General features: G+C 38.7%; 1 protein-coding gene across 2 annotated transcripts in view; it reads right to left on the bottom strand.

Moving 5' to 3' along the window:
- The window catches only part of EXT2 (exostosin glycosyltransferase 2), a 161,070-nt gene that overhangs the window by 41,304 nt on the left and 98,942 nt on the right, over window positions 1–20,824 (bottom strand). For both annotated transcript variants that reach the window (XM_012001352.1, XM_012001351.1), the window contains exon 9: window positions 4,362–4,551. In XM_012001352.1, coding sequence (XP_011856742.1) covers window positions 4,362–4,551 — 190 coding nt within the window. The remainder of the gene's footprint in view (window positions 1–4,361; window positions 4,552–20,824) is intronic.

Below are 20,824 nucleotides of genomic sequence, written 5' to 3'. Positions count from 1 at the left end.
TCTGGACTTACAATTGGGGAAGGTGTATAGCATATTCAACCCATAGACAGCTTTCCACACTGTTCATCTATATATGTCCAAAGAATTACCTGAGACCATGTCCACAAAGAACTAACTTGCCTCTGTGAAGTCTTTGAAGGGGAGGTTTTAGAGAGCAATGAAGACCCAGGAGGATGATATGGGGTGCAGGTAGAAATATAGACTGAATCACGGCTTTTTAAGATACACGGTTACTTTTCCCTGTTGCAAGTTAGGTCTGAGTAGCCAAAAGTCAGCTTTGGCAAAAGGTGTCTCCATTTTACTGATCAGCTATCTGTGGACCATCATTACCACCAGACAGGACTCTAAATAGAATTCTCAGTTTCATGTTTTCCCTTTGTCAAATTAAACGGCCTTCATGAAAGAGAAGTAGCATTCCCTCAGGCTTCTGACAGTATCCCTTTTGTGGAGGCCAGAAATGAGAGAGCAGCAATCAAAGAATAAGCATTAAAATTATATCCTGCCTTTAGATAATCCTGATATGGAATTTTGATTCTGGAAAGGTAACCTTTAAAAAAATCAGGACTGGAGCAGTAGAAGGAGAAGAGCATGAGGTAGGAAAGAAAAATATATGTGAAAAAGAAAAGAGGTTTTTTCCTTCCCATTAGTCTTTTCAAAAAAATAGATTTACTTTTCTGTCTCTCTGAGTCTCTGACAAGGATCTAGTTCTTATATATGATCCCAAATCAAAGAACTGACAACACAAGATGATTTTCCTACAACTAAACGGTAATCTAAATAGACATGGGGGGGGGGGGCTTAGTGCAAAGGGCGTGAGCTTTGGATCTAGAAAGATCTGTGTTGATTTCTGACAAATTACTAATCTGAGTTTCATTTTTCTTATTTTTGTAAAATGGGGATAATAATAGCTTCGTTGCAGGCTTGTCCTAAGGTCTAGAGATAATAAGCATGTAGTACAGTTCCTATTCCTAGGATTTAAAAAGTATGTAATATGTTTACATCATTGTCATCTTCACAAATGGATTCTTGTGAAGTCCTATGAACTTCACTTCTCTACTGATAACATGAAGAGGTCTAGACAAAGGATATGGGGGTGACCCCTAGAATGCAGACAGAAACTGTCATAGCTAGAAATCTTCAGGCCTAACTTCTATTGCTTAGCCTAAATGGGGTCTTTTTTCCTTACTCCTTTAAATTCTAAATGAAACAGCATGCCGTTGTATCTTATGTCTCATCCTGTGAACCTATAACAGACAAAATAGAAATGTCACCTTCCATTCATACAAAGTAGCCTGAAAAATATGATTTTTCAAATGCATTGCAGAATTTATGAAAAACAAACAGCTGAGCCAGGTGACCTGATAACTTCACAGTATGAGCTTTAGTCCAGCTCAAAGGAGAAAAAGAACTCCTTGTGTTATGGATTTCTTTTTTTAAGTATATTGATTAACGGTTTTCTCCATGTTGGATGCCAAGAGAAATGTGAGCAAAGACATTTTTCTCCAACTTGGCAAAGGTACTACAAAATGGTCAGGTTAACTGAAGATGACCCCAAGTCCCTCCTGCCAATCACTATCATAAATATAACCACAGATTCACAAAATAAATTATCAGATTATCTCCATACGAACCTTAAGCCTACTTCAGAATTGCCTGAGTTGCTGGTGTACAGCTGGTCTCATGAACCAACTCCCCGCAGTCCTAGAACTTGGCTCACAAGGAAGGTGGCTGCTGCTTTTACTCCCCTGTTGACCATCCTGGGTTGCTGACATGCTCAGCCAACACCACCCTGCCTGCTAAGGACTATGCAAATCACAATCTGAAGCTGGGGGGCTCCTGATATTAATACAAATTTAAAACTAAAGTCAGTTAAAAGAAGAAAGGCAGTAGCCTGCCTTTTCTTCTGACAAAGCTCAAAATCAATGTGATGAAAGCTCACTGGAAATTTCAATTGCCTAGTCTAAGTATTTACTTAAACTTAAAACCCAGAAATTTGGACTTAAGTATAACCAAAAGAAAAAAGTATTTGGTTGGGTTGGAGAATGAAAAAAAAAAAGAAAAAAATAGGAAGGCGGGTAGATTTCTGCCTACACAAATCCTCCCAGCAGCAGACATGGTAACCACAATATTTATTTTAGTAAATGTAGAGAAAGCGAAAAACATCACTTTTGCCTCTAATATTTCAAAGACTTGGACTTGCTTTTATATATATATATATAATATATATGTTACTAATGCTGTATGTGAAAAATCAGATGCCTTTGCTGGCATGCGGACCAGAGCTGACAGCCTCATTTACCAACTGAACAAACACCCCACAGAAGATTAAACATGGTTCATGTTCTCCCCAAACAACCACATAGCCAGAGCCAGAGCCCTGACCTAAAAACCACTGTTAGAAAAAAGCCAGTCCAGTCACTACACGTGTCAAAATTAGGGCCTCATCAGTTAAGGGCTCTTTTTCCTCCCTAGAGTCAAAGTCTTTTAAAAATAAAGTCCTGGTCATAAAATTAACCACTACATTTTAGCAGGGTCTTACCAAAAATTAAAACCGAACACCCAACTCCAAAATCTGGGCTCCTGCTACACTGCCTTTAGTTGTGCCAGTGTAGAGGCTTAGATCAAGAAGGGGAAAAAAAAGTTATCCTTTCTCACAGTTTGCAACGATACCTTCCCAAATGAAGTGACACAAATTCACAATAAATAACTCGCCTTATGCCTAAAGTGGCTAACCAGGAGTTATAAGGAGAAGCCTCTTTTGCATTTAGCACTATAATTTGCAATTCTGCCTTTCAGGCAGGACTGCAGGAGCAGGCTGAGAGTCTCTCTGAAAGCTGGTGGCCTTTGCATGCAGGAGCAAATACAGGCCTGTGACTACCACAAGACACAATAAGCCATTCCAGACCCAATGACAGGCCCCAGACTTCCTTCTACAAATATAACTCATCCTTTATAAATGAAGGGACTAATTAGCAATGCAATACCATCCAATTCACTTCACTCTGGAGAAAGGCAATTGGTATGAATAAATCCAAGTCAACAATTTCCTTCTTCACATAGTTCCTTATAATTGTCTCTCTTTTCCTTCCTTTCTGTATTCTCACCCTCCCTTCTTAAATGATGCCCACATCTTCCTTTTTCTTTTACCCCTTTCCTTCTCCCTCATTAAGTACCAAACAAAACAAAAACCCAGAAAACTGGCCATGCTATAGTGTTGAGAAAGAGCAAACAAATCTTGGCATAGAAAATTAATTTTTAAAAATCAGGGAATAATATAAGACCTTCATTTAAAATAGCTGTTTTATTTACTCAAACTGTGGCTCCCTAAATCTAAAAAGAAAGCATATGATTCTCTCAGAGAATAAACATCTCATGAAGTGAAGGAAAAACTAAAGAATTTTCTCAAGGCAAATTCTGATTTGCCTAACAGAGCCAGAAATATGGTCTTCTTCCAGCCTGGACTATAGATCTACTACTGGCCATTTTCAGGGTTGACTCTCCCGACTTCAGTATATCCATAAAAGAGACTAGCCATAAAAAGTGTAGATACTACTGTCAGGCAATAAACTAGACCTTATCGGTGACAGTGGTGCACATTACTAACTTCAAACTCATTCATTCCTTGCTCTAATCCATCAGAAACTTCCTGGCTTTAATAGGCTATAAATGGCAGGAGCTTTGAAGTCCCTGGGATTAGGATCAGTAATACACAGACTGAATGAGAAACTAAATGCAGGTGGAACATACTCTGTGCGTCCCGAATTAAAAACAAATCCAATGAATCAAATAGTCCTCAACCCTAGCTGCCAGCCAGCAGATTACAGGGGTGGCCAAGGCAAGGAACAAAGTGATTAAGGGAGAACCAATGGGAACTTCTAGTGATTGCTCTCTTTAAGGACCTGACTTAAAGTCTGGACAGGGTATGCTTTGCTGCTGACTTTTCCAATCAGACGTGAGGCCATCCTTTTTTATTTTATTATTATTATTTATTTTTGGAGGAAAGTACAGCATCAGAGCAGAGATAAGAAAGGAGAAAACTAATGCCTTTTAAACTGAGTTTTCATGTAAACAAATCAGCTGAGATGGCTGAGGGAAGCTGAGATCTGTTTTCCCAAGGCTGATAGCCTTTGATCCTATTGATTCCTAAGCCCTCAAACACTTGTGGCTACAGAGTATGCCAGGGCTTGGAGTTAAATGGGCCACCCTAGAACAAGAATGAGAGGACTGAGAAAAATGAAGGCATGCTGTCTCAGAAATGGCATTGCTATTGACAAAGCAGGAAAATTTATTTAAAACAAAGGATGTGAATAATTTGGCCATCCAAAATCAATCCAGCTGAGAGATGCACTAAGGCTTCTTACCTTCTGGAGGGTTTTTATTCTGATTATTCCAGACGACAAGCAGTTTGGATAGACTGGGCACCTTGGACACTTCAGTGATGACCCGGAAGAGGCTCTCTACTCGGTCGTAAGTGAGGACTATGGCGGTGAACCCTTGAGACTGTGGTGGGATCAGCGGGAGGAAGAGTGGATTGCTCACACTGCCCCACTTCTACAAGAGGACAGATTAACACAGGTCAGAAAAGCAGCTGTAACAATATGGCTCACCCAATATCGTCAGCAAACCCAAACATGGCAGGCTTGGCGGCTTTTACCAGGACTGATCCCAGAGCTAAGCAACTGCTCAAAGTCTTTCCCTCCTCAAAATGTGCATGGACTAATTAAGTTTGGCCCTGATATCACTGAAAAAGGAGCTGAGAACTTTTGCAGCTGAGAAAAGAACTCTAGTTAAACACGACAGACTAAAGCATGCATTTATCTCCACTCTCTCCCCAAACCCAATAAAAAGGCAGTTGATGAATATAAAAGAATACAAATCTACAAGGACAAAGAGATGGGAGAAGAGACAACAGCTGATGGGCCTATTACGATATTTCTGAAAGACGGAAAGGGCTAGAGAAGGGATAGCAGAGGAGGAGTGAGAGTGGAGACGTGGGCACCTACCAGGAGGGGAGGCAGCAATGGCAAGCAAGCCAACCTGGGAATTCACAGGGCTCAGGAATGAAACTCACCAGATACCTTGTGAGGTAAGAGGAGCGGTAAGGTTGAAAACAGGAAGACTGTTAAAAATCTGTGTAAGGAGCAGTTAGAGGCCCAGATTCACATACCCTCCCTTGATTCTACTCAGCCAGAAAATGACTCGTCTCTTATCCCAGCTAGAGAAGGGAGGTTTCCTTTCTGAGGAAACTGAAGCTCTAGACAGGGAAATACAGGCACAGAGGAGAGGAAAATATAGGCTAAAAATCTACATTCTGAATGATGGGCCCTACAGCCTTCTTTCCCCTTCAGTTCCCAAAGCGTTGGCAACCATGTGGCTAGCTCGGCACCCCAACATCTTACAGTGAAGTCCTCCAGGCAATAAGCTGGCCTTCACACAGAGAACTTCCAATCAGCTTTTCAGTGCTGCCCTCTCAATCATGAGCAGATTCTAGAATCACAGACATTTCAAGAGCATCTTCAGCATGAATGACAGAAACCAAACGAATAAAGAAGAAAAGGAACTTAGAAGTAACAGGAACAACAGAAGTAGCAGAAGGAAATTAAAACAGCATCAACAACAAATTGTATCCACTGGGAGATAAGATTCTTCATCCATGAAACAAGAATAAATTCCTATTTTTATTTTAAAAGCTCTATCAAAGAACAGAAACAACTCTTTGACATTAAAAATATAATAGTTTAAAATTTTTTTTAAGGGCAGGATTGCTACCTTGTTGGTCCTGCCAGTCGGGGGAAAAAAGGTCAGGATTGCAAGATAAAGATGACAAAATATTCCAGACTGGTGAACAAAAAGGCAGAGATGAAAAATAAGGACAGAAAAAATGAGAAAATCTAGGAGGTCCAACATCCATTTAATAGGAGATTCCAGAAAAGAAAACACAGACTATGGGAGAAATAAATCTATCAAAGAAATTAAAGAAGTTCTCAGTACGTAAGATATGAGAGGTATGAATTTTCAGACTGCAAACGATTAACAGAAGTAGCACAGTGAATTTTTTAAAAAGACAAAAATAAAAAAACAAAAACCACTGCCATATTACAGTGCATATTTCTGAACACAGAGAATAAAGAGAAAATGCTCACAATGTGTGAAAATAGGTGAGAAACATATGAGTTCAATGTACAATTCTCAAAACTTATCTGTTAAGTGTGAAATGTTTTTAAAATAAAGTTTAAAAAGTAATGAAAGAAATTCAATCTCTTTGCTATCATTAAAATATTAAGTACTTTTAATACAGCAATGTAAGCAAAACTATTTTTGTACTGATAATAATTAAGATTATTTAAATGTTCTTATATTTTTTACCAGCTTTATTAGGATATGATTCATATACCATACAATCTACCCACTTAAAGCATATAAAGGTTTTGGTATATTACATTGTTCACTTTTTAAAACTGTAGTAAAATAGATATAATATTAAATTTGCCATTTTAACCATTGTTAAATGTGTAATTCAGTGGCATTAATTACACTCATATTCCTATGTTATCATGCAGAAAGTCCAGGACTGAACTCCATCTTTGCCAGAAGGTGGCTGAGTATGAAATGTCCTATCTGCTATCACGGCTGCTGCATACTTCCCAGCCTTTTATACTCTGGGATTGTCAAGGTCCCCTATCAATCTCATCCATATCACTGATGGACACCCATCACCACCTTTGTGACAACGGCTGTCTGCCAGATGTAAGAGTGTGGGATGAGAAATGCACACAAACACACAGAATACACATGGGATGGAAACTCAGAGAAGCTGAATGCGATTCCTGGGGTCCTAATTTCAGGATATTAAAGCCAAAGTGCCCACAACATGCTATAATTAGATTTCACAACCAAGACACAATAGGAAAGGCCATCTTTTCTTTTTCTTTTTTTTTCTTTGAGACAGAGTTTCATTCTTGTTGCCCAGGCTGGAGTGCAATGGCACAATCTTGGCTCACCTCAACCTCCATCTCCCGGGTTCAAGAGATTCTCCGGTCTCAGCCTCCCAAGTAGCTGGGATTACAGGCATGCACCACCACACTCGGTTAATTTTGTATTTTTAGTACAGACAGGGTTTCTCCATGTTGGTCAGGCTGGTCTCGAACTCCCAACCTCAGGTGATCCACCTGCCCTAACCTCCCAAAGTGCTGGAATTACAGGTGTCAGCCACCACGCCCGGCCAGGAAAGTCCATCTTTTCAATGTTGACCTTCTGTTTCCATGACATCACACTTTAATATTAAACTGTAGTCTTAGGAAGGTGCCTGGATTTTCGTATTTGACCTTAGCAACTCATTGTATTTCTAGAAACCTTTTTGAGTTTTCTACCCCAAATTTTATTCTTTATCTCTTCCTGACCTTTATGGAAACTGAAGTCAGAAAGTAGCCCTATATTTAAGTCATAATTAATCCCCAAGGACGGTTCATGGTCTATGTGTCATCACTATCCCCAACCCAGTCACCTAACCCTCTTGACACAATACTCACTAATGCCTGCTTGAAAAACATCATTTTAAGTGGAAAAGAAACAAAAAGATTCTTTTAAAAAAGTGTATAAAATGATTTAATGTGTGATATTGAAACAGTCAAGATTTACTGAGTACTTACTAAGTACAAAGCACTGTGCTTTACATGTATTACCTCATTAGATACTCACAACAACCCCCAAGATAGATACGGTTATTGTTCTCACTTTACAGATGAGGAAACTGCAGAACTAGAAATAGCAAATGATGTTCAAGGCTATATAACCTGTAAGTGATGGAAGTGAGATACAACTCAAGCAATCTGATTCCAGAACACCAGACGGTAATGGTTCACAGCCCTTCCCTACGCCCTCCTACATACATACCCAGACCGGGTATGCATCACCATTTTATAGACTTTGGAAAATGCAAGTGTGGGGCACTCCAGAGTTTGCTGCTTCTAGCTCTTTTCTCAGACAAAAGTCCTAAAAGTTCTTGATCCTTGTTAATAAAATCTGGGCCAATAAGCAAGAACCCACCCCAAACACTATGATTTCAGAGAGTCTATGGAATAAAAACACACCAAATATATAACACTGACACAAAGTGTGCACATAAATTTAAAAAGGTAAATACACCACTAAAACAGAAGGAAAAACTATTAAAACTCTAACAGAATGAGGTCTGTTCTTTGGGAGAAGGGGGGAGAATGCCAACACACTTAAATGTCTTTATGACATTAAGAGGAGAGGAAAATTCCCTAAGAGATGCAAAGCTTAGACTCACAAAACGAGTGCCTTGGCATTTAAAGTAAGGCACCCCTGAAAGGCATCGCAGCTCTGATTTCAAGGAGCTGCCAGGGACATGGAGCCAGAGTCGCTGGCAAGACAACAGATCGGGTCTCATCCCACATGCCAGCTCCACTTGGGAAGTGAATTGGTAGGAGAGGAGGGAGGACAGGAAGGAATGGCTGGCTGGGAAGTGGACAGTAACTTTTCTTGATGTTCAGTTTTTCCACACTTGCATCCCAAACAGGGCTTGACTACTGGAGAAGCAGGGAAGGCAGCATGGGGGGTATGGACAGCATGGAAAGGAGCATAAGGAGGACTGGATCTTGCCGATACCTTCCCTTAAAATCCAGAAGTGGAGATGAACACAGGAGGCAGTATGTAAGCTTCTAAGCATGCATTTACTCAAATATAGGCTCAATTATTTACTGTAGAACACACCACCAGAGTTAATGCAAATGGCTTCAAAATTGAGTTAGCATGTTTGAAGTCACTTTTGGAATCACAAGTCCTTAATCGGAATCCAGGTTCTTTCACTTGCCAGCTGCATAGCCTGGGCAAAGTACTTAACTTCTCTTGTACCTCAGTTTCTCTATCTATAAAACTCATCATACAACTATTACCATCTTGCTAGGTAGTATTACTTGGCCTAAATGAGGTAATATATGTAAGGTACTGTCATGTAGAAGCATTCAATAAATGATAGCCAATGGTTGATCTTGTGTGAGTTATAATTTCTCCGGGCTTTACTTTCTGTGTGTCTCAAAAGGGGGTAGGAGGTAGCCTAAGCAGTCTTGAGATCTCTTGCAGCACAAGAATTTCGAACGAATTGCAGTACAAGAATCCCAAATGAAATCCTTCTTTCTCCCTCTCTTTATCTTATCATGTTTTAAGGTCCTGGTTTAAGTGGATTCTCTACCGCTACTTCTTCCTGTCCAAATATATTGTTTTTAATATCCATGATTTTCTCTTTTCCCTTCTATTCATTATGCTTTGGCTATCCTGAAAGCTCCATGAAGGCAGGAGCCAGAACACCTACTATTTAGAACAATGCCTAATTTTTCAATCAAAACTTGTTTTTTAAAGAAGTGAGTAAGTTAAAGCCAAATGACTCAGGCCTGTTTTATCTGTCTCCCTTATGTATAGATATGAATAGCTGATGTACATTCAAATGACTAAAATTATGAGTTTTGAAATGACTCCCAACCTAGTTAACTCGTTTTATACATACTTACCAAGAATCTTACTGTGCTGTGTTCTGAAGAAGTGTAGGATTTTATAGGGATATTTAATAGAGGGCTTTAATCTGGGCCTTGCCATGTACTAGTCTTGTGACATGTACAGTTCTTTGAGTATCAGTTTCCTCATCTGTAAAACAGGGACCATGATAATAACTACCTCCTAGGGTAATGATTAAACGAGATTATGTACATAAACATTTAGCAGAGGGCTCAACACAGGACCCTATGAATTAGAGTTTAAAGCAAACAAAATACTTTCACTCTTCTCAATTTGTATTCTTGCCTACTGAAACACTGGTATTGGTGATTCAGCAATCATTCCCACTAGCATTATTTCTGGTACTCATTCATTCAGCCAACATTTCCTGAACATACACTATAGGCCTGGAATAGTGTTAAAGCTGCAAAGATGAACACTTTCCTTCCTCTCAAAACACACATAACCTAGTGGGGAAGACAGTGTGGTAAAAACACAAATTACAATGTAAACTAACAAGTAGTAAACAAAGAATGAAAGGTACTCCATAGGTGGAAACGTGGAGATCTACACAATCACCTCTCCCTACCTGGAGATGAGGAGGTCTGAGCAGTGCCTTTAAGAAGAAGCAGGAGAGGGCTGGCTAAAGAAGCCTAGGGGCAAGCTGAGAGGCATGTGCAAAGATTTGCCTACAAGACAGTGAACCATCCAACAGGACACCTCACAGTTTGCTGGGAGGAGAAAGGTCAGACAGCAGAAATGAGAGGAACTCAGGTAACGGCAAGTTAGAGCTTTATCGTGAAAAGCCTTAAATAACAATTGTTTTTTAAAGTTACACAGCTAGTCTGTTGTTTCTTTTGAAACTTTTTTTTCCTGATCATTGTTTTAGTGACAAATTGACATGGCTACCATTATGCTCTATTTCAAAGAGTCATAAATAGGAAATGCTGATCTGCAACTAAGCTTCTGTGTCAATTGCTTTTCCCTTCCTCAAGCATAATCTTATTTGCCTTCGGAGCTCAGTGACAGTGTGGAGAAAGGCAGCTTTAATTGGGGTGTATACCTTCACACAGACACTTCACCCCACTAGGGTAAGGTCAGCAAACTAACCTCCAGAGAAAAAAAGCTTACTGGGGAGGAACATTTCAAAAACGGCGTTTAGTCACCTCTGAAATACCTTTAAGAACTGACCCCCTGCTGGCTGACCAAAGAGAGTGTCTACAGTCTGGGACCTCTTGACCCCACTTTCTGCAGGAAATCAAGCAAATTTAAACCTCCATAATTTACTCAAGACGGGTTTCTGCCAGGGAAAAGGCAAACAATGCTGTCAATTAACTCTGCTACCTGATTAAATCTCCATGATGGTAAGACAGGGCATAAAACCAGGCATCCAGCAACAGAGAGCTGGAGAAGAGGCAAAGCCCATCTATCACAGCTATGCCTTCAAAACCTTGGCTATCAATGCAATTTTCAAATGCGCTCGATGAACCTGTTCACTCAAAGGTAGGAGGAGATACCAAAAGAATAAGTGTGTATTATTCTGACAACGTGCTGGCCTTTGGCCAAAATGCCTTGCTCACCTCTTGCCCATCCTCCCACTGTTTACTTCTCACTCCTCCAACGAATATTCACTATAGAAGCGCCAATAAGAAATCTCACATTGTTAAACTGCAGTTGCATAAAAGTAATCCCTAACAGCCACGAGAACTGTCAGGTCACGATGCCAGCTGTAGAAAAGTTCTTTTATTCCGGAAAGCCCTGGTGTAAGAACTAGTAGTGTGCAGACACTAGTGAGAGGGATGTGTGGGCTCAGGTTTCAGGATGCCTTGAGGGAAAGGCCTTGGGAGACTAAGCTTAAAGTCAACTACCAGTTCAAAGGGGTTTCCCCTTCAGGAAAGAGATTCAAACTCAAGCAACTAGTGGTGCCTTTGGCAATCCCAAACAAAGGAAGTTGCCTGGGCCCTTCCTGCAATCCTGATTTGCTTTCTTGTAGTTGAAAGGTCATGGTAGCTATATACGAGCCTAACCAAAACCATTCTAGGGTTACCAGAAAGGTGGTAAACGGGTGGCCTTTGCTAGCCATTCTGAAATGTTCTTGCTGATGCTACTCAGATTGTGAAATCAAGAGCAAGGAAAACCACATTTCATTACCAACTAAAAGATTCTTTCAGCCTAAACCAAACCAAACTGTAGCACTGAAGAAATCAAGCTGCAATACAGGATGATCCAAATTTTAATTACTATTCCTCATCATATCAGATATTTTTTGTCACTATGTATAATTTCATGTGAAAATAAGAGAATTCAGCAGATATTTGAGTCAACCTATATCTGATTTAAGTGAACATATTTTGCCTAAACAGAAAAATGAGAAGACAGAGAAGAAAGTAAGAAAAGAGGACAGGCCTGTTATACAGAAGCTTTTGAGCCCCTAGTAATGAGAAAGAAGCCTTACCTATTCCTACCTTGATAGAAAGGGCAGTTTTCTTAGTTGTTTTGAAGTTATCAACCCTTACCTCAATGTGGTTTCAATTATGAATTACCAGACTAAAAGGGGAAAAAAGCTTTGATTTATTCTTTTTTGCTCCAATTATGCATGATGTGTTTCCACTGAAGACTTTGAAAAGTATTTCATCATGCCTCTCATCCAGAAGTGGTCAAAGGGCAAAACCAAAAGGAGTTAACCCCTTCATTTCTCCTTTAGGTTCAAAGAGACTCCCCATCAATGAATATAGGACAAGGCCTTTGAAGCAAGGCAATGAAAGAGTTAAGCATTAGCATCATATTACTAACGTGCATAGGGGTGGTGTCCCTTGTCCAAAATGGTGAGATGATATTTATGTTAATGGTTACTGGGAGATTTGAAAGGGGCAATCAGTAATGTGGTCCACGTTGCCTTAACCATTAAACCTCTACAGCCCCAAATACCCACAGCACAGCACTCTATCAGCCAGGCACATGCTGACTTGCAAAACTAGAGAATTACTGAGACCTAACAATGTCTTCAAGTAGCATCTCTTAGCTCAAAAGAGAAAAGTTTTGGGGACAAGTCTGAAGTTTACCTGATACATCGTGTCTACTTCATTTCACTCTCAAATAATAACTGATATGGTTTGGATTTGTGTTCCTACTCAAATCTCACATTGAATTGTAATCCCCAATGTTGGAGTAGAGGCCTGGTGGGATGTAAATGAATGATGGGGGTGGGTTTCCCCCTTGCTGTTCTCAAGACAGTGAGTGAATTCTCCCAAGATCTGGTTGTTTAAAAGTGTGTAGTACCTCTCCCTTCTCTATTCCTCCTGCTTCAGCTATGTAAAACTTGCCAACTTCCCTTTTGCCTTCTGCCATGATTGTAAGTTTCCTGTGGCTTCCCCAGAAGCAGAAGCCTGCACAGCCTGCAGAACCAAGAGCCAATTAAACCTCTTTTCTTTCCAAATTATCCAGTTTCAGGTAATTCTCTATAGCGATGTGAGAACAGACTCATACAATAACTGACTGTTCTGAAAAACAAAAATAACACTGAAGGCCAAATCTCACTGACCAAACATTAAACAGACACGTGAAAAATGGAGAAAAGCAAAGGCTAGAAATTCTCTTAAGGCTTCAACTAAATAAGATAGTTAATTATTAACTTAAAGCTCCTGAAACCTATTTACAGCAATTTGCTCATAAGTGAGTTTTCTAAATGGTGGCATCACATTTGGGGGCACTGAACTAACAAGTACCATGACTGATATCTGAAGAAACCGAGCCAGAGACTAACTCAGGGTCACAGGAGCAGGCCAAATATGTCTACAGATATTCTCCTTTTCCTACAGCTGCTTTTAAGATCTTCGCTTTTTCTTTGGTTTACTGCAGTCTCATTACGATTACCAGGCTGTAAATGTACTTTTACTTATCCTGCTTGTGGTCTGTTAGTCTTCCTGGATCTGTGGCCTATGTCATTCAACAACTGTGGAAAATTCTCAGCTCTGATCCTTTCAGTAGGGCTTCTTTCCATTCCCCACCTCTTCTTCTGCAACTCAGCTTAGCGTATGTTGGACCTTCTCTCTTTGTTCTCTATATTACTTCACTTACTCCTTCATATTTTCCATCTCTTTGTCTCTTTGGGCTGCATTCTGAACAATTTCATTGACTCTAATAATCTACTCTAATAATTGCAAGCCCTTGCATGTCTATTTCTGGTAGTTCTCACTCACAATATTGCCTATAGCTTTATGGTTGTGAGCTGCTAACTGTCCTCAGACACTTAATTTATAAGAATTATTTGAGACCTGGACTGAAAATACAGTCCTTATGACAGGGTTTGTGTCTGCTTCTGCTGGTTCCTATCAATACAAAGCCACTTTCAACTAAATTCCCTCCTTAAGGCTTATTTGGATGATAACTGTAGCAAGAAGCCATCTGGGGGTGGCTTGTGATTGCAGTTCTCAATCACAAGGGTCAATACAGACAGGTTTACTCCTTCCTTACTCTTTCACTGAAGACATAATCTTTCAGTTCCCTAGCTTCATCCAGGAAGTCCTTGTGAGAGTTGGATGGGCCACAGGATTTAAATCCTAATCCCAGCCCCTTACTTCACAGAGTTACCAGGTCAAAGCTCCAGATCATCAAGGTCTACAAAAGTCTCCATAGCAAAAGCTGACTTTGGCTCCCATTCACTTCCCAGGATACTGAGTTTCACTTTGATTTGGGGATTAGCAAATACCTTACTTTCCTGCCAGCTCAGTAATAGGTTAAATTGCTTTGTAATACTTCATTCAATATTTTAGTTGTTCACTTAAGAAGGTCACTTAGCATATCTAACCTATCAGAAAGCCAGGGACAGAAGTCTTTTTTATATTTACACTGCCACTGTACTTACGTGTCATTGTGTTCCCTGTTTAGCTTGGGGGCCAAATTTGGGTGCAAGATGAAAACAATTATATGAAAAGAAAGCAATATAATAGGTGGAATGATGGGCAGAGAATCTCTGCATTAGATGAATCAACATACTTCTTTGGACCTCCATTTCCTCATTTAAAAAAAGAGGTGATCAGTGGATGGGTCTTGAAATAAATATGTCTCACTTCCTTCATCTGTAAGACTAGTGCTAAAGGAATGCTACTCTTGGTTGTAAGGAATAAACAAGAGAAAAAATATAATAAGACCTATCTGGGCACAAAAAATACCCTCCTGTATTTTTAATTTTCCTCTCCAGAGTCCACCCAATTCTAAAATTTATGTTTCCATGTGATAAGACATTATACTATCAACCTTATAATCAACACTTCACTTCTCATAGCCCCACACCACTTACAAAATGCTTCCATGTATATCATTAATTTCTTAAAGTAGTTCTCTCAAATAAGTATTCTCATTTTACAGATAAGAATAATGAAATTCAAAGAGATAAGAAACTTGCTGGGGTGGGAGGATTGCTCGAGGCCAGGAGTTCAAGAGCTGGAGGCCAGGAGTTCAAGATCAGCCTGGGCAACATAGCAAGACCCTGTCACTATCAAAAAAAAAATTACCTGTATATAGTGGTACAAGCCTATGGTCCTAGCTACTCAGGAGGCTGAAGCAGGAGGACTGGTGGAGCCCAGGAGTTTGAGGCTGCAGTGAGCTATGATCATGCCATTGCACTCTACAAAAATAAGATTTTTTAAAAGTAGCTCGGCATGTGGTGCACACCTATAATCCCAGCTACTCAGGAGGCCGAGGTGGGAGGATCACTTGAGCCCAGGAGGTCAAGGCTGTATTGAGCTATGATTGTGCCACTGCAGAAGGGAAGGAGGGGGGACGGAGGGAGGGAGGAGGGAAGGAGGGAAGTAAGGAAGGAAGGAAATTTTGTACAAGGTCAAGCTAATAAATGGTTTTGAACTCAGGTTTGATTCCAAATGTCCTTTGCAATGGTCTTAATTACAGTCAGACATAATCAGATAATCATATAATCAGACAATAATCAGTTGCTAATTGTTACACTATTCTTCTGAAGCTATCATTATCCCTAATCTCCATCCTACAGATGGGCAAATTGTTGCAAAGAGAGATTTGGTAAGTAACCTCAAGTCACTCAGATCATCCCCAAGAAAAAAGGGATTGAAACGTGCAGTTTACGAATTTCTGGGCTACAGTTAGTTTACTGGAAGGCTCACAGGTTAAACCCATCTGAATGCCTCTTGAAAATTCCTGTTATTATCTGAGTTTTAGCTACTTCAATTTTTTCTTTATATAGTACTGAAATTCACATTTGGCTAAATGCCCACCCTTCTTCCATAAAGCCAAACTACTGTCAAGGAGAGCAAGAGAGGTTGCCACTGATTGCTTTTCAGGTAGTAAAGGAAAAAGTTGACATTTCATCCTCCTCTTGCTTGGAAAGAAAGCCAATCATTTATAAGAACCCTCATCTGGCTGCAGCTTCCATCAGTGGGATGGAGAGAAACCATTTAAATGGTTCAACATAAGCCATATTAAAAGAATTTGGAATGAGGGAACAGAGGGCTCCATATGCTGATACTTTTAATAATTCATGAGTTATAGCAGTCTGCAAGTAATAAATTTCACTAAATATATCTATAGTATGATTGCTTAAGATACTGGCAAAGATAACACACTATTGATTTTACTGGTTTATAACTTGATATGGTAACAGTTCAGCTGTTTCACAGTACAAAAGATTTAGATTATTTAGAACAAGGTCTTCAATCATCATCCTTGGACCTGCTACTTCATAAGTATACTGAAAATACTTAAATGCTTCAGTGAAAAAACTAGTGACTTATTTGATTCAAACAAAGAAAGCCAATCTATAAACCAAAGACAAAGTGTCCAACAATGTTCATGATGGCTTATACTACTATGCCTTATAGAGGTAAGACAAATTTACAGCTTCATCTGATTCTCCCACACTTGAAATACTCTGGCAGTTTGAAAGAGTAGCTCATTCTCCGGTCTGGGCATAAAAATGCTTGTTGGTAGCCCATGACCATATTAGAGAGGTCATCTATGGTATAGGGGAAGACTTCATTGGCTTGGCAAATAAGAACTCTGGGGAGTGATTAAATTACAGCTTATGGCATCCAAGCTCAAAACACCAACACAGTTATAACCAAGAAAACCAAAGTTTCTGTATAGTTTGAGCCGTTAGGAGCCTAACACCGAAATGAAAGTTGATACAGAGTGGAAAGAAGAGCCTCCACAATAAAGTGATTTCTTAAATATTAATTTCTCTGGAATTCCAATAAAGCATATGTTTTGTCTACTGTGTTCCATCTCTGCTTCTTCCTGAAAAAAAGGCATGAACCCACAAGGGCAAAAAAAAATATTTTATTGGAAACAAGAATGGACCAAAGTTCAACAAATTTTTGGAAGGTAAAACAGATGAAGCCTTCCTTTTTCAAAATCCTCTTGCTATAAAATGTAAAATTGCAGTATAAAATAAAACAAAAATTATTTTAAATATACAGCTGAAGTCACTGGAAATGATAAGAAAATGAAAGCTGAACGCCCAGGAGCTAGTTGGCACTGTGGCATCCCGGAGGGCCAAGCTTGTTGCAGGGGTTGGCAATGTAGTTGGTTTTAATGCTCATGCTGGAAGAGGAGACTTAGTTTTGGGCACAGGAAGTTAGGAAGTTGGAATTGAGACTTGTACATTAAAACAGACCCCTTGAAGGCCTATACAATCAGTGAAAGAGTGGGCTAGAAAAAGTCTCTCACTAGTACACAGAAGCAACAAAAGTCACTTTTGTTTCTCAACCTGAGCTTGGGGTGGTGATGTGGGTGAGGAGGAATCTTCCTGGGGAACTTTTTCTTTCAATTTATGTTTGCTTATTGTTTTGTAACATTTTGTTTTGAACATCAAGCACTGTACCAAAATATGAGCCATTCATCTTAAGACAACTGTATTTACCATAACGAAGAGTACTACACTAGTGTTTACAAGTAGTTGCTGACAACTTAAAAAACTTATTAGTGGCATTGCTGTCTAATAATCAAATGCTTCATCACAGGCTGAATGTAATTATTAAAAGAGAAAAGTTCCTCCTCCCTTTCTTACCTTCCAACCAACCAACCAAACAAACAAACAAAAAAATAGTTTTCACCTGGAAAGAGCACTTACTTTAAGAAAAAACGTAATTTTTAGCTAGTTTTATTAAACCTAGAATGCTCTAAAACATGGGAAAACAAGGCTTCCCAGAGTAAATATGATGATACATGAAAAAACAAAATTCCCTGGAACAGCATGTTGCAAAAAGAGAGTTTACTGCTTTGTAACCAAGTCAGCTTTCCTTCCCTTGGGAGCTTTTAACAGAGGCTAGAGCTCATGCAGGTTTGGGGTTTTAAATGAATTACCTGAGTGGTACAGAAATCTCCAGTGAGACATTAATGTTGAAGAAGCAAAATAAACAAAAACAAATAAATTCTCTGGAAAATACCTTCTTATCCCAGGATGGAAGAATTTCCACAGAAAACCTCACATGTGAGATGAACTCACATTCCAAAATTATAAAACATCTAAGGAAACAATGCAACAAGAGCAGTGGACAGTAGACAAATGACAAGATCAGACCTTACAGGAATTCAGAAAATTGGATGCAGAATATAAAGTAAGTGTCTCAAATGATTAAAGATATAAAAGAAGGTATTAAAAATGTAAGAAAAAAAGATGCTATAAAAAAGCCAGGCAGACAGATTTGAAAAATAATCAAATAGAACTTCTACAAATAACCACTGAAATTTAAATCACAATGGATGGGTAAAAAACACATTAGTCAAAGATGAAGAAAACAGGAAAATAGATGTGAAAAAGTTATCTAGCATGCAGCACAGAGAGAGAAAAATGTGGAAAACCCAATGAAGGAAACAAAACAAAGCTGAGGGACATAAGGTAAGGACAGAATAAAAGGTCTAACAAAGATTTAATAGGATTCTAGAATGAAAGATTAGTGAGAACTGCAGATATGTAATATTCAAAGAGAAAATGAAAACTTTCCAAAAACGGATTACAGAAGAACCTTTAAACTCAACAATCTTCAGGTTTAAAAAGAAAAATCACCCTCAAAAAAACTAGTGATTTATTTGAGAAGATAGAGAATAAGGACTGGAAAATCACCATTTGGCAACCACTATAACAACTGATTCAGGCAAGAATCACCAATGGATGCTAAAACTCTAGTGGGTGAAAGTTTGAGGAGTAACAGGATATTCACATAGTCTCAAACTAGTTCCCCACAAGACACATAATAAAAGGAAAAGTAGTAACTTGACATGACATTGGAGAAACTCCCAGAAACCTGTGATCCAAGTTATCATCACCAGTAACAGGACAAATTGACATCATGTGTTCTCCAACATGATACACTGAGAACACATTACTTTTATGATACTCCTGTCAAAATGCATAATTTGAATCTCATCATGCAGAAGCATCAGACAAACCCAAATCAAAGGATGTCTTACAAAATAACTGACATGTGCTCTTCAAAAATGTCAATTTCAGGTAAGAAAAAGAAAGACTGAGAAATTGTTCTAGACTGTAAAAGGAGGCTAAAGTGACATGAATGCAATGCATGGTCTTGGATTTTCTTTTGTTCTGATGCACATTATTGAGATAACTGCTGAAATCGAAATAAGGTCTATAGATTAAATAACAATATTGCACCAATGTTTATGTCCTGATGATTTCCATCACTGTATTGTGATTCTATATAAGAAGTATTTAGAGATAACGGTGCATCATATCTGCAACTTCCAAAAAAAATCGGGAAAAAATACACACACACGTACACAGAGAAAAAGGAATAAAGCAACTACGATAAAATACAAACAGCTGAAGAATCTGGGTGATGGGTATACAGAAACATTTGAGAAATCTGGGTAAAGAATGTACTATTTTTAGAAATTTAATTCTGAAATATGCTAAAGTAAAAAGTTAAAATTTAAAAAAATAGAGTTTTTAGATCAATTTAAATAAACAAAATGTAGATAGGTGGACAATAACCTACACAGCAAAGAAAAAAAAAAGCTAAACCTTCCAAGGATAAAACTCAGAAATTGGAGATACTTGATATCCTGGAAGAAGGGGCTCTGGAAACAGAAATAAGGAACAGTTGGTCTCAAGATCCCTTAAACTCAGCACTCACAGGCCAACCATCTCCCTGTTACCCCCACCCCTCAACCTTGGCAGGAGAAGGGAGGTTTATATTCTGGAAAAAAAAAATGATTGAGGGAGATTCCAGACTCAGAGATCCCAGGCACAGAAAGCAGGGTGAGGCACCATACTAAATATAACAGATTAAATAATAATCTGTAAGATGAAGGATGAGAACCCAACTCCTTCCTCTATTCAGCTCCCAAAATACCTGCAGCCCAGATTTATTATCCATCTTTTCCCAACCCCAAAAACAGAAAGATTATTCTCTGATCAATGAACCAGTCCAAGAGAAATAACCCATGCATGCCAACACTTAGGCAATCAGGTACCTATCCTCTTAACCTAATTGTAAGCCCATTGCTTGACAAGCCTTATGCATGTATACAGAGCTTCCAATCAGCTTTCAGTGCCTCACTCTCAAATAAGAGCAGACTGTCAATAATATCAGATATTTGAAGAAAGCATCCAATATGAAAAATAACAAATAAAAACTGAAAAAGGAATTCAAAGAAACCAAACAATAAAAGGAGCTGAAGAAAACTAAAAACTAAAAACCACAAACAATATCTTCAGAGAGAAAATACTCCACCTTTAAAACAAAATTAGGAAGCTATAAGATTAACTAGAAGTCAAGGAAAAAACTCTCAGATTTTAAAAGTAAACAAAATATTAAAAATCAAAAGAATGATCAGAATACAAAACTGAGAAAATATCCAAAAAATCAGAAGAAGACGAACAGATGGTAAGATACGAAAAACAGGGATCAGTCTAGCACGTTCGTCATCTGTGTAACAGACGTCCCATAAAGAAAGAAAAGAGAAAACAGAAAAATAAAATAATCAAAGAAATAAAATAGAAAAATTTCTCACAACTGAAGCACATGGATTTCCAGTTTAAAAGGGTCCAAATCAGTATCCAGCTAGCAGAAAACACCTACATCAGGGCGTATCATCATAAGACTTCAGAACATAGAATTTGCCAGGAAGGAAAAAAAGGTCACACAAAAGGACCAGGAATTAGAATGACATCTCACTTTTTGAGATTAAAATGAAAAGTTTAGAAGACAATGGAGCAATTCTTTCAAAATTCATAAGAAAACCCACCTCAATCAGAATTCTCCACTAGCCCAATTATTAATCACATGTGTAACAGAATAAATAACTTTTTTTTTTTTTT

Source organism: Mandrillus leucophaeus, unplaced genomic scaffold (genome assembly GCF_000951045.1).
Source record: "Mandrillus leucophaeus isolate KB7577 unplaced genomic scaffold, Mleu.le_1.0 Scaffold66, whole genome shotgun sequence".
Lineage (NCBI taxonomy): Eukaryota > Metazoa > Chordata > Mammalia > Primates > Cercopithecidae > Mandrillus > Mandrillus leucophaeus.
Note: the sequence above shows the minus strand (reverse complement) of the source record. Positions and strands in the feature narration are given on the sequence as shown.